The 20,907-nt window shown below is 44.4% G+C and overlaps 1 protein-coding gene across 1 annotated transcript in view; it reads right to left on the bottom strand.

Annotated features, from left to right (window-relative positions):
* Nucleotides 1–20,907, bottom strand: part of LOC144693984 (mediator of RNA polymerase II transcription subunit 12-like protein) — a 590,784-nt gene that overhangs the window by 450,328 nt on the left and 119,549 nt on the right. The window contains exons 9-10 of the mRNA XM_078564267.1: nt 12,566–12,715; nt 10,764–10,863 (exon numbers count right to left, since the gene is read on the bottom strand). Coding sequence (XP_078420393.1) covers nt 10,764–10,863; nt 12,566–12,715 — 250 coding nt within the window. The remainder of the gene's footprint in view (nt 1–10,763; nt 10,864–12,565; nt 12,716–20,907) is intronic.

The following is a 20,907-nucleotide window of genomic DNA, read 5'->3' as shown; positions in this document are numbered from 1 at the left end:
ACACACCCCCCCTGGACATCTACCTCCTGGGTTGGGGTTGAGTGGGTGGGTGGGTGGCATGGTTAAACAGACCAAAGCCTGCTTTTTCCAACAAAAAAAACAATCCTTGTTGCAATTGGCCTCAGGAACCCAGCATTCTCAACCCTGCTCTGGTAGCGTGTGATACTGACATGCAATGTACATCTACCTGGAGTGGCCTACTCCTGCTCCAAACGTTCGTACGTTCGTATGTATCTCATGTAGGTGTACTCTCCGCTGGGGAACGGGTGGGGGGAGGATGGTTGGGACATGGAAGCAGATGGGAAAATGGGGTGTCCCGCCCCTTCCCCCAAACAGCCTTTTCTCTTCTTTAACATCAGCATTGGGGAGACGGCAGACACAAAACGTGCCCACACTCACCCACTGCCACCAGAATTTCTCTGGAGTGAAAACAAAGAAAAAGAGATCCAGTGAAAACCAGGCCTCATTCAAAACTCTGACTCATCCAACCTACACAGCAGAAGCACTCCCACAAAGTCCAAAATTTTAGGGCTTATTTTTCATAGTTCATACATCACCAGGTTAAATCATTTTAGGATGAACAATTCACTGTGTGTCATAATACTTGGCCCTGACACCCCAGTCAGGCCCTGGGCAGAAGATGCACATCCAAAATTTTCACTAATCAGTAGCCGGGGATCTAATGTAAAAACAGAAAGCACTGGAAAAACTCAGCAGATCTGGCAGCATCTGCGGAGAGAGAAAGAGAGTTAACGTTTTGAGTCCGTATGACTCTTCTTCAGAGTCGGGAATGTAACGTTGACCTGATACTCGTGGTTCACTTGGCATTATATTGCCAGTCACGATAAGAATACAAACATGCTCAATGGTTAATGTTCCTGATCAATAAATCTGTACCCCACCCCCCCCCCCACCAACCCCCCCAGATGAAAGGTTAAGACAACTGGCAAAAGAACCAAGGGGGATATGAGGATTTTTTTAATGTATAAAAAATGGAACGAGTCATTATGATTTAGAATTCACTGTCTGAAAGGGTGACGAAAGCCAATTCGATGCTAACTTTCAAAAAGGGGGTTGGATTTACACTTGCAAAGGAAACATTTGCAGGGTGGCGGGGAAAGGGCAGGGAAGTGTTTTATCAAAGAGCCAGGCAGCATGCAACTCCCAATGGATTATAGCTCCCGAATAATAATATTACGCGTTTTTTTTTGTATTTTATGTAGGGAAATAGTGTTTGACAATTTTTTTTTTAAGAGGTCTTTGAGGGTGTAACAAGCAGGCTGGATAAAGGGGAACCAGTAGATGTGGTGCATTTGGATTTCCAAAAGGCATTTGATCAGCTGCCACATAAAAGGTTACTACAGAAGATAAGAGCTCATGGTGTTGGGGTGATATCAGTATGGATATAGGATTGGATCACTAACAGGAAACAGAACATTGGGATAAATGGGTCATTTTCAGCTTGGCAAACTGTAACAAGTAGAGTGCCATAGGAATCGGTGCTGGAGCCTCAACTATTAACAATCTTTTATTAACGACTTGGATGAAGGGACCAACAGTATTGTAGCCAAATTTGCTGATGTTTTAAAAATAGGTAGGGAAGCAAGTTTTGAGGAGGATACAGAGTAGGCAAAGGGATACAGATAGATTAAGTGGGTGGGCAAAAAAATTGGCACATGGAGTATAATCTGCAGTTGTCCACTTTGGCAGAAAGAATAGACAAGCAGGTGATTCAAATTGAGAGAGACCACAGAATGCTGCAGTACAGAGGGATCTGGGCATCCTTGTGCATGAGTTACAAAAAGCTAGCGTGCAGGTTCAGCAAGTAATTAGGAAGGCAAATGGAAATGTTGACCTTTATTGCAAGGGGGATGGAACGTATAAGTAGAGAAGTCTTGCTACAACTGTACAGGGCATCGGTGAGACTGCACCTGGAGTACAGTGTACAGTTTTGGTCTCCTTACTTAAAGGTTATATTTGCATTGGAAGCAGTTCAAAGAAGGTTCACTGGATTGATTCATGCGATGAATGGGTTGTCTTCTGAGGAAAGGTTGGGTAGGTTGGGCCTATACTCATTGTAATTTAGAAGAATGAGAGGTGATCTTATTGAAACATAAAAGATTCTGAGGGGATTTTGACAGGGGCGATGCTGAGAGAATGCTCCCTCTTGTGGGGAAATCTAGGATGCAGTTTAAAGATAAGGGGTCTCCCTTTTAAGATGAGGAAGAGGAGGAATTTCTTCTCTCAGGTCATTAGTCTTTGGAATTCTCTTCCACAGAGAGCAATGGAGGGTCATCAAATATATATTCGAGGCGGAGTTAGATTTTTGTTGATGAGGGAGTCAAGGATTATGTGGAGCAGGCAGGAAACTGGAGGTAAGGTCACAATCTGATCAGCCATGACCTTGTGGAATGGCGGAGCAGGCTCGAGGGGCGGAATGGCCTACTCCTGCTCCTATTTCCAGGTCCAGATGATTTGTGTCCCAGACTGCTGAGGGAGGCAAGGGAGGAGATCGCAGGGGCTCTGACCCAAATTTTTACTTCCTCGCTGGCCACAGGGGAGCTGCCAGAGGACTGGAGAACAGATAATGTGGTTCCGCTATTTAAGAAGGGTTGTAGAGATAAGCCAGGGAACTACCGGCCAGTGAGCCTCACGTCAGTGGTAGGGAAACTATTGGAGAAAATTCTAAAGGAGAGAATCTATCTCCACTTGGAGAGGCAAGGTTTGATCAGGGATAGTCAGCATGGCTTTGTCAGAAGGAGGTCATGCCTAACAAATTTGATTGAATTTTTTGAGGACGTGACCAGGTGTGTAGACGAGGGTAGTGCATTTGATGTAGTTTATATGGATTTCAGCAAAGCCTTTGACAAGGTCCCAAATAGGAGACTTATAAAGAAAGCAAAGGCACATGGGATACGGGGTAATTTGATAAGGTGGATTCAAAATTGGCTTAGTTGTAGGAGACAGAGGGTGATGACAGAAGGATGCTTTAGTGACTGGAAGCCAGTGTCCAGTGGTGTACCACAGGGATCTGTGCTGGGTCCCCTATTATTTGTCATTTATATAAACGACATAGATGACTATGTGGGGGATGGGATTAGTAAGTTAGCGGATGACACAAAGATTGGCCGGGTGGTTAACAGTGAGGTTGAGTGTCTTGGGCTACAGGAAGATATAGACGGGATGGTCAAATGGGCAGGTAAGTGGCAGATGGAATTTAACCCTGAAAAGCGTGAGGTGATACACTTTGGAAGGAGTAATTTGACAAGGAAGTATTCAATGAACGGCATGACACTAGGAAGTTCCGAGGAACAAAGGAACCTTGACATGTGTGTCCATAGATCTCTGAAGGCAGAGGGGCATGTTAGTGGGGTGGTGAAAAAGGCATATGGGACACTTGCCTTTATCAATCGAGGTATAGATTACAAAAGTAGGGAGGTCATGTTGGAGTTGTATAGAACCTTGGTGAGGCCACAGCTCGAGTACTGTGTGCAGTTCTGGTCGCCACATTATAGGAAGGATGTCATTGCACTGGAGGGCGTGCAGAGGAGATTCACCAGGATGTTGCCTGGGACGAAATATTTAAGTTATGAAGAGAGGTTGGATAGACTTGGGTTGTTTTCGTTGGAGTAGAGAAGACTGAGGGGCGACCTGATTGAGGTGTACAAGATTATGAGGGGCATGGACAGGGTGGAAAGGGAGCAGCTGTTCCCCTTAGTTGAAGGGTCAATCACAAGGGGGCATAAGTTCAAGGTGAGGGGCATGAGGTTTAGGGGGGATGTGAGGAAAAACTTTTTTACCCAGAGGGTGGTGACGGTCTGGAATGCACTGCCTGGGAGGGTGGTGGAGGCGGGTTGCCTCACATCCTTTAAAAAGTACCTGGATGAGCACTTAGCACGTCATAACATTCAAGGCTATGGGCCAAGTGCTGGTAAATGGGATTAGGTAGGTAGGTCAGGTGTTTATCACATATCGGTGCAGACTCGATGGGCCGAAGGGCCTCTTCTGCACTGTGATTCTGATTCTGTGATTCTGTGATATTTCTTATATTCTTATGATTTTTTGCATGTTTGGGAACTGTCAGCTGTTCTGTTCCAATATTTATGCACTCAATTATTAACTCTTACACCTTTCTTAAAATAGAGGAACATGGTGAGCAAGATGTATCAGACAACTGTCATTTAAGAAAGAGGTGTGGTGAACCTGCAATCTGCCTGGCAGCAGTGAAATGTTAACTGCCTCTCTCTCTCTCTCGCTCGCTCCGCAGATGCTGTCTGCCCTACTCAACATTCCATCTTTTGTTTTTATTTGTTTGTGGGATGTGGGCGTCGCTGGCTAGGCCAGCATTTATTGCCCATCCCTAATTGCCTTTGTTCAGAGGACATTTGAGTCAACCACATTGCTGCGGGTCTGGAGTCACATGTAGGCTAGACCAGGTGAGGATAGCAGGTTTCCTTCCCTGAAGGACATGAGTGAACTAGATGGGTTTTTACAACAATCGACAATGGTTTCATGGTCATCATTAGACTTTTCGTTCCAGATATTTATTGAATTCAATTCCCATCTGCCGTGGTGGGATTCAAATCCGGTTTCCCAGAGCATTATCCTGGGTCTCTGGATTACCAGTCCAATGACAATAGCACTACACCACCGCCTCCCCTGTGGTAAGTTCTGATTTGCAGCATCCATTATATTTTGCTGTTGTACTGTAGCAATGCTATTCACTTCCGGGGTAGAGCATTTGCAAGCAATTACATACTGCCTTTACGAAGTTGAGGTTACATAGCTCATTTGCCCTTTCAGTTCATGACCCATGCACCTGATGTCACTCAGTGGTTTATTTTTTCCAATAAACTACAAAATACCATATCCTGTCAACCCTCTGCAGTACGTGTCAAACGCCTCCAAATCTGACACACACACCTGTTCATTTCAGCGGATCTGGCTCTATGTATTTTTCAGTTCTATTGGTTTAGCTTATTGCAACACACAAAAAAAAATGGTCATTTAAATAGCAAGTACTGATGACCCAGCCAGTGACTGGAAAGAATTGATGAGCCTTATTGGAGTCTAAGGGTTGAATTAACACATCTGCAGAGATGTGCATTAACCTCAAGTCTTCCAGCAGTACTGTCAACTTCTTATATTAATTTGGCTTGCCCACAAAGCCAAGTTCAGCAATTGCACCAAGCTGCTATTTCAGTTCTGTTGTTAGTACTTGATGTTTAAAACATTTTTTTTCAAAAAAGTGACAGGAGCCAAGCGGACAGGTAAAGTGTCTAAGCAAAGAAGGTTAAGGGGAAAAACTTAACAGAGGAGTTCAAAATTACGAAAGGTTTTGATAGAGTGAATAAGAGGAAACTGTTTCCACTAGTAGGAATATCAGTAATCAGTGGACACAGATTTAAGGCATTTGGTGAAAGACCTAGAGGGGAGATGAGAATTTTTTTAAACTGGAGTGAGGTATGATCTGAAAGCACGGCAGGAGCAGATTCAATAATAACTTTCAAAAGGAAATTGAATGAATACTAGAAAAAGAAACATTTGCAGGGCTGTGGGGAAAGAATAGGGGAGTAGGACTGTTTGGTTGGCCTTTCAAAGGACTGGCCACATTTGGGCCTGATGGATTAGAATGCCCAAATAAGCCAAACTATACTTTTGCTATATTATGGTTGATGAGTTTTATACATGTTTGAGAAGCAAATTCTACAAGCGTCAAATGTTCTGTTACTTTATTATGACACTCGATTATTATCTTTTATCTTTCTTGAAGCACAGGAACATGTTCAGCAAGATGTACCAGACAATTGCTATTTAAGGAGGAGGTGTAGTGAACCTGCAGCTTGCTGTTGTTTTGTATTTAAGAAATACTACAGGGGTGGTGGGAAAGTTTGGCAGCAGTTTGGTGAAGGTCCTGGGTTTAGCAACAAAATGAGAGAGTTGTAGGTATTCACCCTGGACATCAGGGTCCTGGGGTGTTGCAGCACGGCAAAGAGTTGTTCTAGGGTTTGGAGTGTAGAGTTCACCTGCCTAGGTGCCTACTGGGGTGTATCAGATTACAGCAACATTGCAATAGCTGGGTCCGTCAGCAGTTAAGGAGTTAAGATTGGGGACAGGCAAGACAAGAAGCATTGCTGGGGTCTTGCACTGTGGGAAGGGGGCCCTGAGGTCAGGTGGCATTGCTCAGGACCCTGGGGGTCTGGCACAATTGGGGAGAAGGGTTCCAGGTTTTTGCAGTGCTGGGAGGAGAGGGGATTCATGGAACTGACAGTGCAAGGGAGGCCAGGCAGGGAATTACTGGCCACCAAAGCTCTTATGTACACAATAACCTGAATCTCCCTTTGCAATCATCACTGTCAGGCTCCAGAAGTGCTTCAGTCTCATCGCTGTCAGTCAACAGCAGTGGCAAGTTAGACCAGATGCAGGCAAAGAGATGGAACTTGTTTAAAAAACAGGGAGGAGCTGTACCTTGTATCTTTTTGGACTTCAGAGTAAAATAAATTAATAGTTCTCCACTGGTTCATTGGTAAATGCAATACTTAGGATGGAACAATGCCACAAAAACTGAAAGATTGCAAATATATTCCCGCAGATATATTCTGAGAAAGCTAGTCTCAACTGGCATAGTATTAGGATTGCAAGGGAGGGCGGAAAGAACAAGTTAACTAGGACTCCCAATTTTAATCGCTCCTCAGTGATATTTCCGAAAAGGTAAAACAAACGCGCATCTAGAAAGGATATGGCTCAACTTTTGTCTTATTCACTGGTGGAACATGGGTATCACTGGCATTTATTGCCCAAGCATAGTCTCCCTGAGAAAGCCTTCTTTATGGACCACAGCAGCCCGTGCAGTGAAGGGGATTTAATATTTCCGTACCTTCAGAGTTAAGATTCAATCGCCTTGGTGTGCGACGGGAGTCACATATTAACCAGACTGGGTAGGGACGGCGGGCTTACTTTCCTAAAGGTTATTAGTGAAATTCTGAATGACATTCCAACAGCTTTGTGGTTGCTTACGTTTAGAAATTGTTACCAGCTTTTTATTACCATGATATTGGTTCTTCTTAAACCGAATTCAAATTTTCCAACCTCCTTGGTGGGGGTTTGAGCTCAGCTCCACGGTATTATTACCGTAACACCACACTACCATGTTTCAAGCTTGCATTTTCACTCCTGAATATTGAAGTAAGTAACCTGTGGACATTCATTGTTCGAGGCATGAAGCATGACCACCAGAGGGCAATAACTGCATTATCAACGACATTCACTTACACAGCTTCCGTGCCATACAGCATTGAGGAGCTCAGGGTCTGCACTACAATAACAACCTGAGATGTGTTTCAGGCCCCATCAGCAGCTAAGAATGGCAGAAGTAGGTTCACGTGTCAGATGGGACCCTTCTTCAGAACTAATGAAGGGTCTCATCCAATATCACAACCTGTTGTTTCTCTTTCACAATTTATACCAATCGTTGCTGCTGTCTTCAAACGGTGTCGGATCTGCACTTAAGAGCTTTCTATTTTATCCTCACACCGACAATCTCTAATGGCAATTTTTTTTTTTAAATGAACCTATATTTTTGTTTTTCAAAACAAAATTCCTATGAACCTCATCAGGAGCCGGACAGTGCGAGAGCTTAAATACTGGTGTTTGCGGCTGCGTCTGGGCTCCTCATACTATCAGGTTCAGTACCGGTTTGGAACCAGTTCCCCTGCTAGATGCCGCACTCACTATTTCAATAAAACTAGTCATAAACCATCAGTTTGCCCTAGTGGTTTGATTCCTGGCTTCATTGTCATTCTGTGAAGCGTCCTCTGGTGGTTGAGAAGCGTAAGTATTGTAACAAAGTCGCCCACAAGAGAGAATGCAGGCAATCTGCTTAAATCCCATTGCAGTTAACACAGTATACTTGTTCAAATAACGTTAGCATTCAGGAGCAGAATAGGGGAGATAAATAATCACTAAAGATACTGCAACAACAGTGGGCTAGCAGTACCAATTACCTGCGGGCAATTTGAACATTTTAGAGAAGGCCTGTGTTTTTTTTAAAAAATATAAACAAAGACACTGAGCAAAGGATGGATGATAATGTAAAGATACCACTTTCTGGAAAATTCCTATGTGGACTGTACTGACAGACCCGACCTGACAAGACATGAAATGTCACACCTGAAATGGTGTCATGGCCTTCTTCAAGCACAGACACTTGAAAGGGAGACAGGAAAGATGCAAAAGACTGAGCTTTAATCTCCTGTGGTTGCGAAGGCAAAAGACTGATTTGCATGTCTCAGCAGACATCCTAAATCCATCTCCTTTCAATTTATATCTCAGAATATGTAAACGGAGAGGTGAAAAGCACAAGGACTCTGGGTGCAAGTCATAGTTTTTCCCTACCAGAATACACAAGGGAAAATCGGTTAAACAGTTGGTGTGCAAGTGTGTGTGACAGCAAGCAGAAAAACAAGGGTGACCTCCCTTGCTGGTTGCAGGCAAAGGGATCTCTCTCTCTGTCTCTCTCTCTCTCTCGATGTTGATGGAGGCAAAGCTGAGCAGAAGCCACAATCTAAGGGAAATAAGATGGCCTTTCAGCCGCCCTGCAGAACCAATTATCTCCAAACCAACTACGAAACTGCCAAAGTCAACTCTACCAGAAGCACTCAACGTAATGGCCGCTATGTACGGCCATCTACGCCTCAGACAAGCCAAAGATGTATACGTGTGTGTGTATGTATGTGTATGTGTGTGTGTGTGTGCGGTGTGTGTGTGTGTGTGTGTGTGTATGCATTGCATTTTTATTATTTTTCTCAGGTTAGTAACTAATAAACTTACGCTTTCTTTGACTCAAGGAAGCCTGGTTAAATTGGCTCCTTCTAAAACATAAATATAGTTGGACTGGGAAAAGGTATCCACCCGGGAGTTGGGGGGGGTGGTGCGCCGGAAGGGATGCCTTTTAAAATTAATCTTGTTGCGGTCAACCAAGGGGGTTGAATAAAGAAGTGGAGCCAGCTCATTCCTCCATCACCCAGGAGCGTAACCAAATTGGGGTCCCGTTTGGGAAGTTAACAAATTAGGGGGACCTCACCCGGGGACCGGCTGTAACAATAGTTATTCAAAAATCGGTTTTTGATGTCCAGTAGCAAATTGATTTGAGGACTTCATGTATGCTTTGACATTTCAACACCAGCTCAATGCAAAAAGCAAAGCAAATCACTTTACACCAACAAAAGTTGGAAATGGAAATGTGAAGTTGGAGCACAACTGACTCCGTTGTAAAGCAGAGAGAAAAAAAAAGAGTCCTTAAGAGAGGGGTTCAGACTGTGAATCCAGTATTGACTCAAGCCATGACCAGTGGATCCTTTTGGCTTCCTGGATATATTTTTAACAGGTCTGCAATTAAGCATTTAAACAATGCAGACAAATGATCCTGCATCGTCTAAGGGTTTTAACAGCTACAGGCGGTGAAGGAGCTCTGTGCACATGTGGAAGCAGAACTGTTTCCAGCGCTGCAAAATTCATCATTTACCCAAGCAGTGTAAATAGGGTCTTGCTGGCTGAAACTCAACTGTAGCTCCTGTTCACACGCTGATAAACATGCAACCAAAGATATTCTCCATGCTTGCTCTCCTCCCTTTTGTGGGGTTGGGGGAAGGGGTGAGCGACAGCACATTTCTCAGTCATTTTTTTTTACATAAAAACATACACCTTTTCACACACTAATTAACAAGCAGTCCATTATTTATGCCTCACTAGCCTGCTCTACGTCGTTCTGATTAGCGGCAGCTCCCAATATGCAGGTCTTGTCCTTCAGAAAACAGCAAAGACCATCGAGCAAAGTTCACCAAGATAGGTCTTTGTCCAGCTGTTGGTCTTCGCAAATCTAGGCCTCCTCTCTTAGGTATTGCTGACAGCTGCTTAAGACCCCCAAAATCGGTTAGGACGTTAACTAGAGCACCACCAGGGCAATTGAAGATTCAAAAGCATCACTGGTTACAGTGATCCAATTTACATTATTAGGTTAGAAGGAACTTTTCAGATACTTCTAAAGGCTTCTAGCTTGTTACCCTGAAACCAGGAAATTTGAAGTGGAAAGGATTGAAGGGCTGTGAGCATGAGGCAGAGAAGTGGGGCTAACTTAGAGGTACAATGGTATAGATTATGTTACTGGACGAGTAATCCAGAAACCTGGACTAATGTTAGAAGGCATGAGTTCAAATCCCACGACAGTAGGCGGGGATTTAAATTCAGTTCATTCAATAAATCTGAAAAAAAAATTGGTATCGATAATGATAACCATGAAACTACCAGATTATCATAAAAACACAAATTGTTCACTGATTTTCTATTAGGGAAGGAAATCTTCCATCCTTACCTGGTCTGGCCTACATGTGACTCCAGACTTAAGGCAATGTGATTGACTCTTACCTGCCCTCCAAAATGGCCTAGCAAGCCCCTCAGTTGTACAGGGTGGGTTAATAAATGCTGGCTTTGCCAGTGATGCCCACATCCCAAGAATAAAGAATTGGATAGGTCTTTCAAAACAGCCAGCACAGGTTTGATGGGCTGAATGACCACTCCTATGTCATATGAATCTATGAAAATCAAGTTAATTAGGGTGACCGCTGCACCTATGGAGGGTAAATTCCATCCGTTTCAAGCAGATCACTCATCTTAGATCCAAGAGGGGAAGGGAATGGGGGAAAAATGGGCACAACCTCTTCAGCTCTCCAGGTCGCTATTCTTTCACACTGAGCAAAGCAGTTTACCTGCAGTAGATTCCTGACATTTGTCAAAAGACCATCGCACTTCCACCGCACGTCCTCGCTGCTTGATCTGCTGCTCCACTTCATAAATTTTGGCTCGGACCTAAAGCATTAAAACAAAGTGGTTTAGCAAGATCATGATGTCTGCTAAAAATCATGTGTTTCTGTACACACGTCTCTCTATCACTCTCTCTGCATCTCCCCCGCTCAGTGCATGCCTCTCTCGCTCATCTCTCTCTCACTCTGTGCAACTCTCTCTCTCACTCTGTGCAACTCTCTCTCTCACTCTGTGCAACTCTCTCTCTCACTCTGTGCAACTCTCTCTCACTCTCTGTGCAACTCTCTCTCTCACTCTGTGCAACACTCTCTCTCACTCTGTGCAACTCTCTCTCTCACTCTGTGCAACTCTCTCTCTCACTCTGTGCAACTCTCTCTCTCACTCTGTGCAACTCTCTCTCTCACTCTGTGCAACTCTCTCTCTCACTCTGTGCAACTCTCTCTCTCACTCTCTGTGTCTCCATTTTTCTCTCTCTGTGTACCCGCAATATATTACAATATATAAAAAACCTTGCATTGATAGACTTCCTGCAGTCTGACATATACTTCCCATAACACTTTCCTGTTACACCAAGTCCTGTCACTCCTACATTTTACTGCGGCCATTTAACTTACATTCCATCTTCAAAGATAAGTTTCCAAGGTAGGAGGCATCCAGTTGCGTGTTTAGCTATGACATCCCAGTTGAGTCTCCCAAGGTGAGAGGGACGACAGCACTACATCTATGAGTTTGAACCAATGCAGATAGGCCCCTCCTACTAGCCGCTCTCCCTGCTGCCCTTCCCAATAATAACTGGCTGATCAGTTGCTGCCTGCTGTTCACCAGCCCAACCCTCAAGCTGCCAAGCGCAGAAACAGCTCAGAATTCCATAAATTTTAATGGAATGAACAAAAGTACAGAGTGTCCGCTAATGGAATGTTGAATATCCAAGTGGCTGGGGGCGCGGAGTAGAAGGTCAAGGATTGACCAGAGGATTTCCCTCACAGTAACATGGGAACTGTTCAGATCAAGCACACATACCCTCACCCCTATTCCCAAGAAACCACCATCTTTCCACTTTGACAGCCTCAACCCACCTCCAGCACCCTCCCCTCACTGCCTTCACAGTGCTTCCACACCACAGTTTTGCCAAGACTTGACACCACTTTCCACACCATTGTTAACCCCTTTACCAGTCGTCCTCTATACCACAGCCATGTCTCACTCTGCTCCTAGGTGCTGCCCTCCCAGTTCATGCCAGGCTCTCACTAACCACCACCCCACCTGCCACCCCCATAAAACCCAGGGCCACCTCCCCAATACATCGGCCAACATTGGAACTACTGGGTGCATGCAGCTCCTACAACTGGTCCTGTACCCAGCCATAATCTGAAACATCTTCCCCTACATTCTCTCTCCGTTTCCTGGGCTTTAAAAAAGGTAAGGGATGAAATTAAGGTTAAACATTTAATACTTAAGATTCACACTAGCATTCATATCAAACTAGAATTCAAGCCTGAAAATACCTCCAGAACGCTAATAGTGGTTAATTTCCCATGACAATACATACAATACATATGGGGAAACAGGGCCAAGTTTCGTCAAAGGGAAATGCACTGTGGCAGATTGGTAAACACATATCTTACACAAAATTGCAGACTGCATTCATTTTTATCCAATATTTCCTGCTGAGGAACACGAAATGTATTGGGAGAAATAATTGAGAGAGTAATTTGCTGTACAATACAGTACCCCAGGCCAAGTATACCTGCTGATTGAAGACAGAATTACCCCCCGGCATAGGTAAACAGGACGGGGCCACTTGGAGCAGATCAAGAGGTGAGCCAGGATTGCTGCTTTTGCTATCATTCATGGAGTAATTCCACACCAAGGCACTAGGGCAACACAAGGTTATTGTCTGCAGGAAAAACAAAAACAGGCTTTAAATTTGACTTGTATACAAATATGTGAAGAAGATTTGAAATTTATCGTGTGAATTAAAAGAGCAAAGTTAATGATCAATTGCCTGCAATGAGCAAGGACATACAAATCAGGATCTTCAAATGCTTGCCATATATCATCAATTCATTTAATAACACCCCAATTCCTCACCAGCCTCCCACATCCCATTCCCATCAACATAACCTGCACAAAGTTTCTGCTTTTGATGCAAAATGGATGGAACCAAGGAGAGAGGAGGTCTTGTGGCGCAGTGGGTAGCATCCCTACCTCTGGAGAAGCTCTGGGACTTGATGGTCATGGAAGGTGCGTTTATGATGCGGCCACACAACGTGCCTTTTATTGTCTGATAGGGTAGAACGTGCAGGGCTACGGGAAGGCAGCCATGGAATGGCATTCGGTCAACTGCTCCTTCAGAGATCCAGCGCAGGATCTTCTGTTCTTATATGAACAAGCAGGAGCAGGGGTAGACAATACTGCCCCTCAATTCTGCTTTGCCATTCACTGCGATCTTGGCTGATCTACTGCCTCAACTCCCCTTTCCCACTCTCTCCCAATGGGCCAAATGGCCTCCTTCTGTGCTGAGATTCTGTGGGTCACCCTTAGAATGGGAAAGACTCAAAATCCAATCAATCAATCTTCAGGCACCAGAAACCAGCGGCCTCTAAAGTTTGATAGGGTAGACACTGAGACATTGCTTCCCCTGACTGGGGGTATCTAGAGCACTGGGGCACAGCCCCAGAATAAGGGACTGATCATTCAGAACTTTGATGAGGAGAAATTATTTCACTCAAAAGGGTAATGAATCTTGGGAATTCTCTACCCCAAGGGTTGTGGACGCTCCCTCTTTGAATATAGTTAAAGAGATGGTCTCTCAGGGAATGAAGGGATATAGGGAGAGAGTGGGAAAGGGGAGTTGAGGTAGTAGATCAGCCAAGATCGCAGTGAATGGCAAAGCAGAATTGAGGGACAGTATTGTCTACCCCTGCTCCTGCTTGTTCATATAAGAACAGAAGCCCTTTTGTGCATTGTAAGTAAGGCTCCAGCTTTCCAATTTAATAGAAAAATAAATAAATGTAATAAAGTGGAAGGAGGTTCGCAGAGGAATTAATTTAAGTTCTGGAACCCAGTGTAATAAGGATTGAATTTCATTTATGTAGTCAGATGATGTTTTCCTGAACAGTCCTGTTCCGGAGACACCAAAGATACTGATCCTGAATGTGTGCTGCAGCATCGCATATCAACAGGGCAGATTTGTTACTGTTTTATGTAGAAGCCTCTTGTTCATTGATCTCCCAACCACTGCAAAGATTGGAAACTCGGCACAAACTCGCACATCTTACACCATCTAATTTCTCTTATCATGCCTCTTTCGTCTTGCACTCGCCATTTCTGTCAATCAATCATGTCCTGTTTTATATCCAAATATTTAATAATCGATCATTTTCTTTTGCGTGTTTCTATATGGTCATTTATCCTCTCCGCCACTCACTTTTCCCTTGCGCTGTTTTCCCTCATAAGCTCACCAAAGCTGTCACATGACAGAAAAAAGTCAACCTGTTTTCCATACTCCAGAGATGCTACCTTAGGAAGGTAGGAACAGGAGTAGTCCATTCAGCCCTTTAAGCCTGTTCTTCCATTCTATGCCTGCTTGACCTGCGACCCAACTCCATTTGCCCCAAATCCCTCAAAACCTTTGGATATTAAAAATCATCTCAGAATTACAATTGACAATTGATCTTCCATCAATCGTAACTTGCGGAAGAGAGTTCCAAAGTCCAACCACCCTTTGTATGTGGAGGTGTAACCTACCTTGACTCCTGAAAGATCTCCCTTTGTTACACTATACCTCCTCATCCTAAATTCCCCAACCAGCAGAAATAGTCTTGTGCTCTCTCTGTTCCCCTTAACATCTTGAAAACTTTGATCAAATCTCCCCTTAACTTTCTAAATTCCAGGAGCCACTTATAGCGTTTCCGGCATTTTCTATTGTTTTATAACTTCTAAAATTCAAGCATCTGGAAAATCTTGCTTAGTCTGTTCTCAATCAAATCTGGTTTATCGGGGACACACACTGTAAAGTTCACAGAATTTTACTGCCCACTGTGCCTGTTCTGGTATTTTAATGTTCTGCAGCAAAAACACATAGCACGAATGCTGAAAATCTGAAATCAAAAAAGAAAATGCTGGAAAGACTCAGCGGGTCTGACAGCATCTGTTCAAGGGAGAAGCAGGGCTAACGTTTCAGGTCAGTGACCTTTCAGCAGTATCATGTATGTTCTGACGAATGGTGATCAACCTGAAACAGTAGCTGTTTCTGGCTCAGCAGATGCTGCCTGATCTACTGAGTACTTCCAGCATTTTCTGATTTTATACTATATTAATGTCCTGCATCTACTTATAATGTTATGCGCACTCCAGTCCCGCTTTTAATGGAGTCCACGGGGTCCATACCTCAAGGCCACATTATAGGTGAGACCACATTATAAGAACAAAATAGGAGTGGGAGTAAACCATGGAGCCCACAAGCCTGCTCCGCTATTCAATACGATCATGGGTTATGTTCTGCCTCAATTCACCTTCCTGCCCACTCCCCATATCCCTTAATTCCAACGGACCGAAAATCTGTCCATCTCAGCCTTATATATATTCAGCGGTGGAGCATGCACAACCCGTTTAGGTAGAGAATTCCAAAGATTCACAATACTCTGAGTGAAGAGATTTTTCCTCATCTCAGTCCTAAATGATCGGCCCGTATCCTGAGACGCTGCCCCCGTGTTCTGGACTCTCCAATCGAGCAACCTCTTAGCATCTACCCTGTCAAGCTTGAGCATAGGCATACTTTGCAGCACAGGCAGGGTGAACTGAATGGCACATTTCAATGCTTCTACACTCAAGGTAACGTGGAGATTTATTTTTGTGTTTAAGTATGGACTGCCGAAAAATGAAGCTATGAGTACCGGGTGAGAGAACTCATCCATCTCACACCAAGGGCCAATGAGCTTTGTGCTAGTAACTCCAGCATGGTGATTGTAATATAAGGGTTTGGCACATATAGGGTTAATGTGGGACTGAGTACAGTACCACCCACACACAGTAACCCGCACCTCAGGGTCAATCTAATGTTGGATAGAGCCGTGTGCATAAGCAAGCATGGAGACAGCTCCTAGCTGGAATCCTTTACTGTATATACTAACATCGTCCTGGGGGTTACCATTGACCAGAAACTGAACTGAACTAGCCATATTTGTGATATGTATGTAGCTACAAAAGCAGGTCAGAGGCTAGGAATCCTGAGGCGAGTAACTCACCTTCTGACTCCCCAAAGCCTGTCCACAATCTACAAGGCACAAGTCAGGAGTGTGATGGAATACTCCCCACTTGCCTGGATGAGTGCAGCTCCAACAACATTCAAAGAACATTCCAGGACAAAGTAGCCCACTTAATTGGCATCCCTTCCACAAACATTCAATCCCTCCATCACCGATGAACAGTGGCAGCAGTGTATACCATCTACAAGATGCACTGCAAAATCTCACAAAGGTTCCTTAGTCAGCACTTTCCAAACCCATGACCACTACCATCTAGAAGGACAAGGGGAACAGATACATGGGAACACCACCACCTGCAAGTTCCCCTCCAAGCTGCTCACCAACCTGACTTGGAAATATATCGCTGTTCCTCCAATATCGCTGGGTCAAAATCCTGGAACTCCCTCCCTAACAGCACTGTGGGTGTACCGACACCACAGGGTCTGCAGTGGTTCAAGGAGGCAGCTCACCCACCACCGTCTCAAGGGAAATTAGGGATAGACAATAAATGCTGGCCCAGCCAGCGACACCCACATCCCGTAAATGAATGAAAAATACGTACATAGCTCTTGTAGTTAATAAATACATACAGTTAACCTACTTAAGACTACGAAGACTTCATTAAGACCTATTGAATGGTGTCCAACACCTTACAGCAGTAACCCATTGTAATATTATTATTCATGCCACCTTATTCTAAAGAAACAGTTTCAATCGAGGCATTCAAGAGTGAACTGGATTATCAGAAAAGGAAAAACGTGCAGAGCTACAGGGAGAAGATGGAGGAGTGGCACTAGGTAAACTACTCCTTCGGAGAGCTAGCACAGACACGACGGGTCAATCGGCCTCCTTCTGCGCTGTAACCATTCTGCAATTCTGTGACTCTGTGAAGAAACAGGTCACACATTAAAAACCGACAAATCAGGCAGGCAAGTGATTTAGTTCCCTGTAAACCACCATTCCCCTCACTTGTGCTGTGTGACAGTTTTCTCAAGATAGAGGTGTTGAAAATGGTGCTCACGCAATCCCAAATGACAGTTTCACAAATGGTTCAAGAAAATAGCAGAGATGTTAAAAAAAAAAACACTTAAACCTGCGCATATAGTCTAAAAAATATCTTGGGGACTGAAGACTCTCAGATACTGGCTGCTATCCCAATTAAATAGGTCAAACTAATCACTCTCATGTCCCTATAACACAGGTACACCAGGCATTTGTGCTTTGACTACAGCAACTTCAATGAAGGGACTTTCTGTTTAAAAAAAAGCTGAAATTGCATTGCCTCCATTGCCTTGTACAGAGTAACAACTGAAATCCACATTTCTGTAGCATTTACCACAACCTCAGGGCTTCCTTTAACACTTCACAATTAACAAAGTGCTTTTGAACTGTATTCTCCGGTATAACGTGGGAAATGTGGCAGCCAATTTACACACAGGAAGATTTCACAAACAGCAATAAAATATTGACCAGGTAATCAGTTTTACCATTAACAATGTTGGCTGAGGATAAAGATTGGCTAAGGCACCAGGGAGAACTTCCCTGCTCTCCTTCAAAATAGTGGCGTGGCATCTTTTACATCCACCCGCGTGTGCAGATGGGGCCTCACCTTTAAAGCCTCATCGGAGAAGCAGCATCTCTAACAGTGCAGCACTCCCTCAGATGCTCCTGCTAGATCCAGGACGCCCAATGTCATGGATGTGAGTCACTTAATGCTTTGCACAGTGGGTTGGCATATGTTAGCTTCAGTATAGCACGCCAGGCAGCAGCAATAAGGTAAATGCTTATGCCTGTTATTTCCCCAAGCACTGCCTGACAGGCTGAGGAGGAGAGGCTTGGGAGCAAATCTTTAATCTGTATTCTACAGCTGCAGCCATTCTCCCACTTACACATTAACGTGACATGCTTATGGCTGCACTTTGATACAGGAGTGCAAACCAGGAGACTACAGAGTGCGCTAAATCTATGACAATAGAAAACCCAGCAGGTGGTTATTTCAATATAATATGAAAGCAAAATACTGCGGATTGCTGGAAATCCGAAATAAGAACAGAAAATGCTGGAAAAACTCAGCAGGTCTGACAATATCTGAGGAGAGAGAAACAGAGTTAACCTTTCGAGTCCGCATGATCGTTCTTCAGAGCTCTGAAGAAGGGTCATACAAGACTCGAAATGTTAAAGGTGGCTATTTCATATTGGTCTGCATCTGCGCCACAACCATAGCCAAAGTCACCACTTAGATAGGTGTGTAGAGCAGGGAAGCAGGGATAAAATCTCTGAAGAATTAGCAAGTAAAAGTCATGACATTAATAATGTTACTTATTCAGTAACACTAATGAGAGGAGTTTCGCCTCCCCAACATTTGTTGTAAACTATACCATTAAAATATTACTGTATATATGTCCCAGAATGATCAGAACAGAGCTGCATTATATTTTTAATCACCTTTCTATCCTCATTGCCCACAGCAACAGACAGATTTTAGTGACAGTGCTGTCAAGTGGGTGATGCAGCAGTGCCTTCTCTAGGAAGCACCGGTTCGTCGAAAAGTATCATGCCCCCTTCCCGCCAGGTAACTAGATCACCAGTAAAGCACCCCGGCCCCCTGACCCTCCCACATTGCTCAGCAAAAGAGCGCGCAAGGAGAGCACAAGAATTCAAACTAAAGGTTTCTAGATTGTGTTTTTATTTTCCCCCCACCCCGGCCTCAGGCAAAGGAACTGAACCTGGTTATCATCTCGCTGCCCCATGACCTTTCAACGCTGCAGTAAACAGTTTCTGCCCATTTCTCATGGGTTAGAAAACCAGGTCCTGATCATAATTCCTGATCCTTTTAAACACCATGCTAGACAATTTACATTGAAGCAACGTAGCTATAAATTGGCACAAATCAACAGGGAATTGGATCAGTGCCGGGAGAGAAACAAAACACATGGTTACGGGGAAAGGGCAGGGGAGTGGAACTGGCTAAAATTGTTCTTGCAGAGAGCCTGATGGGCCAAATGAATCTGTGCCGAAACCAATCATGTAAAGGCGCAAAAGGTTCACATATTAATATATAATTAATATATTCAACAAAAAAAAAACAACCACTGCATTTGCTAGTAACAAAGCCACAAGTTAGTCCTTGTGGACCCGAATCTTAACAACAACTTTTATTGATGTAGCATGATTAATGTAGTAAAACATGCTAAGGTGCTTCACAGGAGCATTATCCAAAAACAATTTGACCCTGAGTCACATAACAAGATGTTACAGCAGGTGAACAACAGCTTGGTCAAAGGTGTAGGTTTTAAGGAGCAGCGTAAAAAGGAGGACAGACAGAGAGGTGGAGTTCTTTTAGGGGTGGGTGGAGGTGACAAGCTTAGGGCCTGAGCAATTGAAGGCACGGTCACCAATGACGAAGTGATTAAAACAGGGGATGCGCAAGAGGCTAGAGTTGGGAGAAGCACAGATATCTCACAGGTTTCTGGAGCTGGAGGGTGTTATAGAGGTGGGGAGGCGATGGAAGATTCTGAGAAGAAGGATGAGAATTTCAAATTCAAGGCGTAACTGGACTAGGGGGCAGCGCAGGTCAGCAAGCACAGGGGTAACAGGGGAGGTGGTGGCCTAGTGGTATTGTAACTGGACTGGTAGTCCAGAGATCCAGGGTAATGCTCTGGGGAATCAGGTTCGAAACCCACCATGGCAGATGGTGAAATATGAATTAATTTGAACTAAAAGTCTGATGATGAGCATGAAGCCATTGTTAATTGTCATAAAAAGCTCTCTGGTTCACTAATGCCCTTTAGGGAAGGAAATCTGCCATTCTTACCTGGACCAGACCTACATGTGACTCCAGACCCACAGCAATGTGGTTGACTCTTAAATGCCCTCTGAAATGGCCTAGTAAGCCACTCAATTGTAACAAACCGCTAAAAAGTCTTTAAAAAATGGAACCAGACAGACCACCCAGCATTGACCTAGGTACCGGAAACAAGAAGGGCAATCTCAGCCCCATTGACCCTGCAAAGTCCTCCTCACTAACATCTGGGGGTTAGTGCCAAAATTGGAATAGCTGTCTCACAGACTAGTCAAGCAACAGCCTGACATAGTCAATATCACTGAATCATACTATGTCCCAGATACCACCATCACCATCCTGGAGTATGTCCTGTCCCACCAACAGGACAAATCCAGCAGAGGTGGTGGCACAGTGGTATACAGTCGGGAAGAAGTTGCCCTGGGAGTCCGCAACATTGACTCTGAAGCCTATGAAGTCTCATGGCATCAGGCCAAACATGGGCAAGGAAACCTCCTGCTGATTACCACGTACCGCCCTCCCTCAGCTGATGAATCAGTACTCCTCCATGTTGAACACCACTTGGAAGAAGCACTGAGGGTGGCAAGGGCACAGAACGTATTCTGGAAGGGGGACTTCAATGTCCATCATCAAGAGTGGCTCGGTAGCACAAGTAAAACCAAGCTGGCCGAGTCCTAAAGGATATAGCTCCTAGACTGGGTCTGTGGCAGGTCGCGAGGGAACCAACAAGACGGAAAAACACACTTGACCTCATCTCACCAACCTGCCCTCCGCAGATGCACCTGTCCATGACAGTAATGGTAGGAGTGACCACCACACAGTTTTTTTGGAGACTAAATCCCTCTTCACATTGAGGATATCCTCCATCGTGTTGTGTGGCACTACCACCGTGCTAAATGGGATAGATTTCAAACAGATCTAGCAACTCAAGACTGGGCATCCATGGGCCGCTCTGGGCCATCAGCAGCAGCAGAATCGTACCCAACCACAATCTGTAACCTCATGGCCCAGCATATGCCCCACTCCACCATTACCACC

The sequence above is a fragment of the Cetorhinus maximus genome, chromosome 19, assembly GCF_964194155.1.
Source record: "Cetorhinus maximus chromosome 19, sCetMax3.hap1.1, whole genome shotgun sequence".
In the NCBI taxonomy this organism is placed as follows: Eukaryota; Metazoa; Chordata; class Chondrichthyes; order Lamniformes; family Cetorhinidae; genus Cetorhinus; species Cetorhinus maximus.
This window is presented reverse-complemented; position numbering and strand designations above follow the sequence as displayed.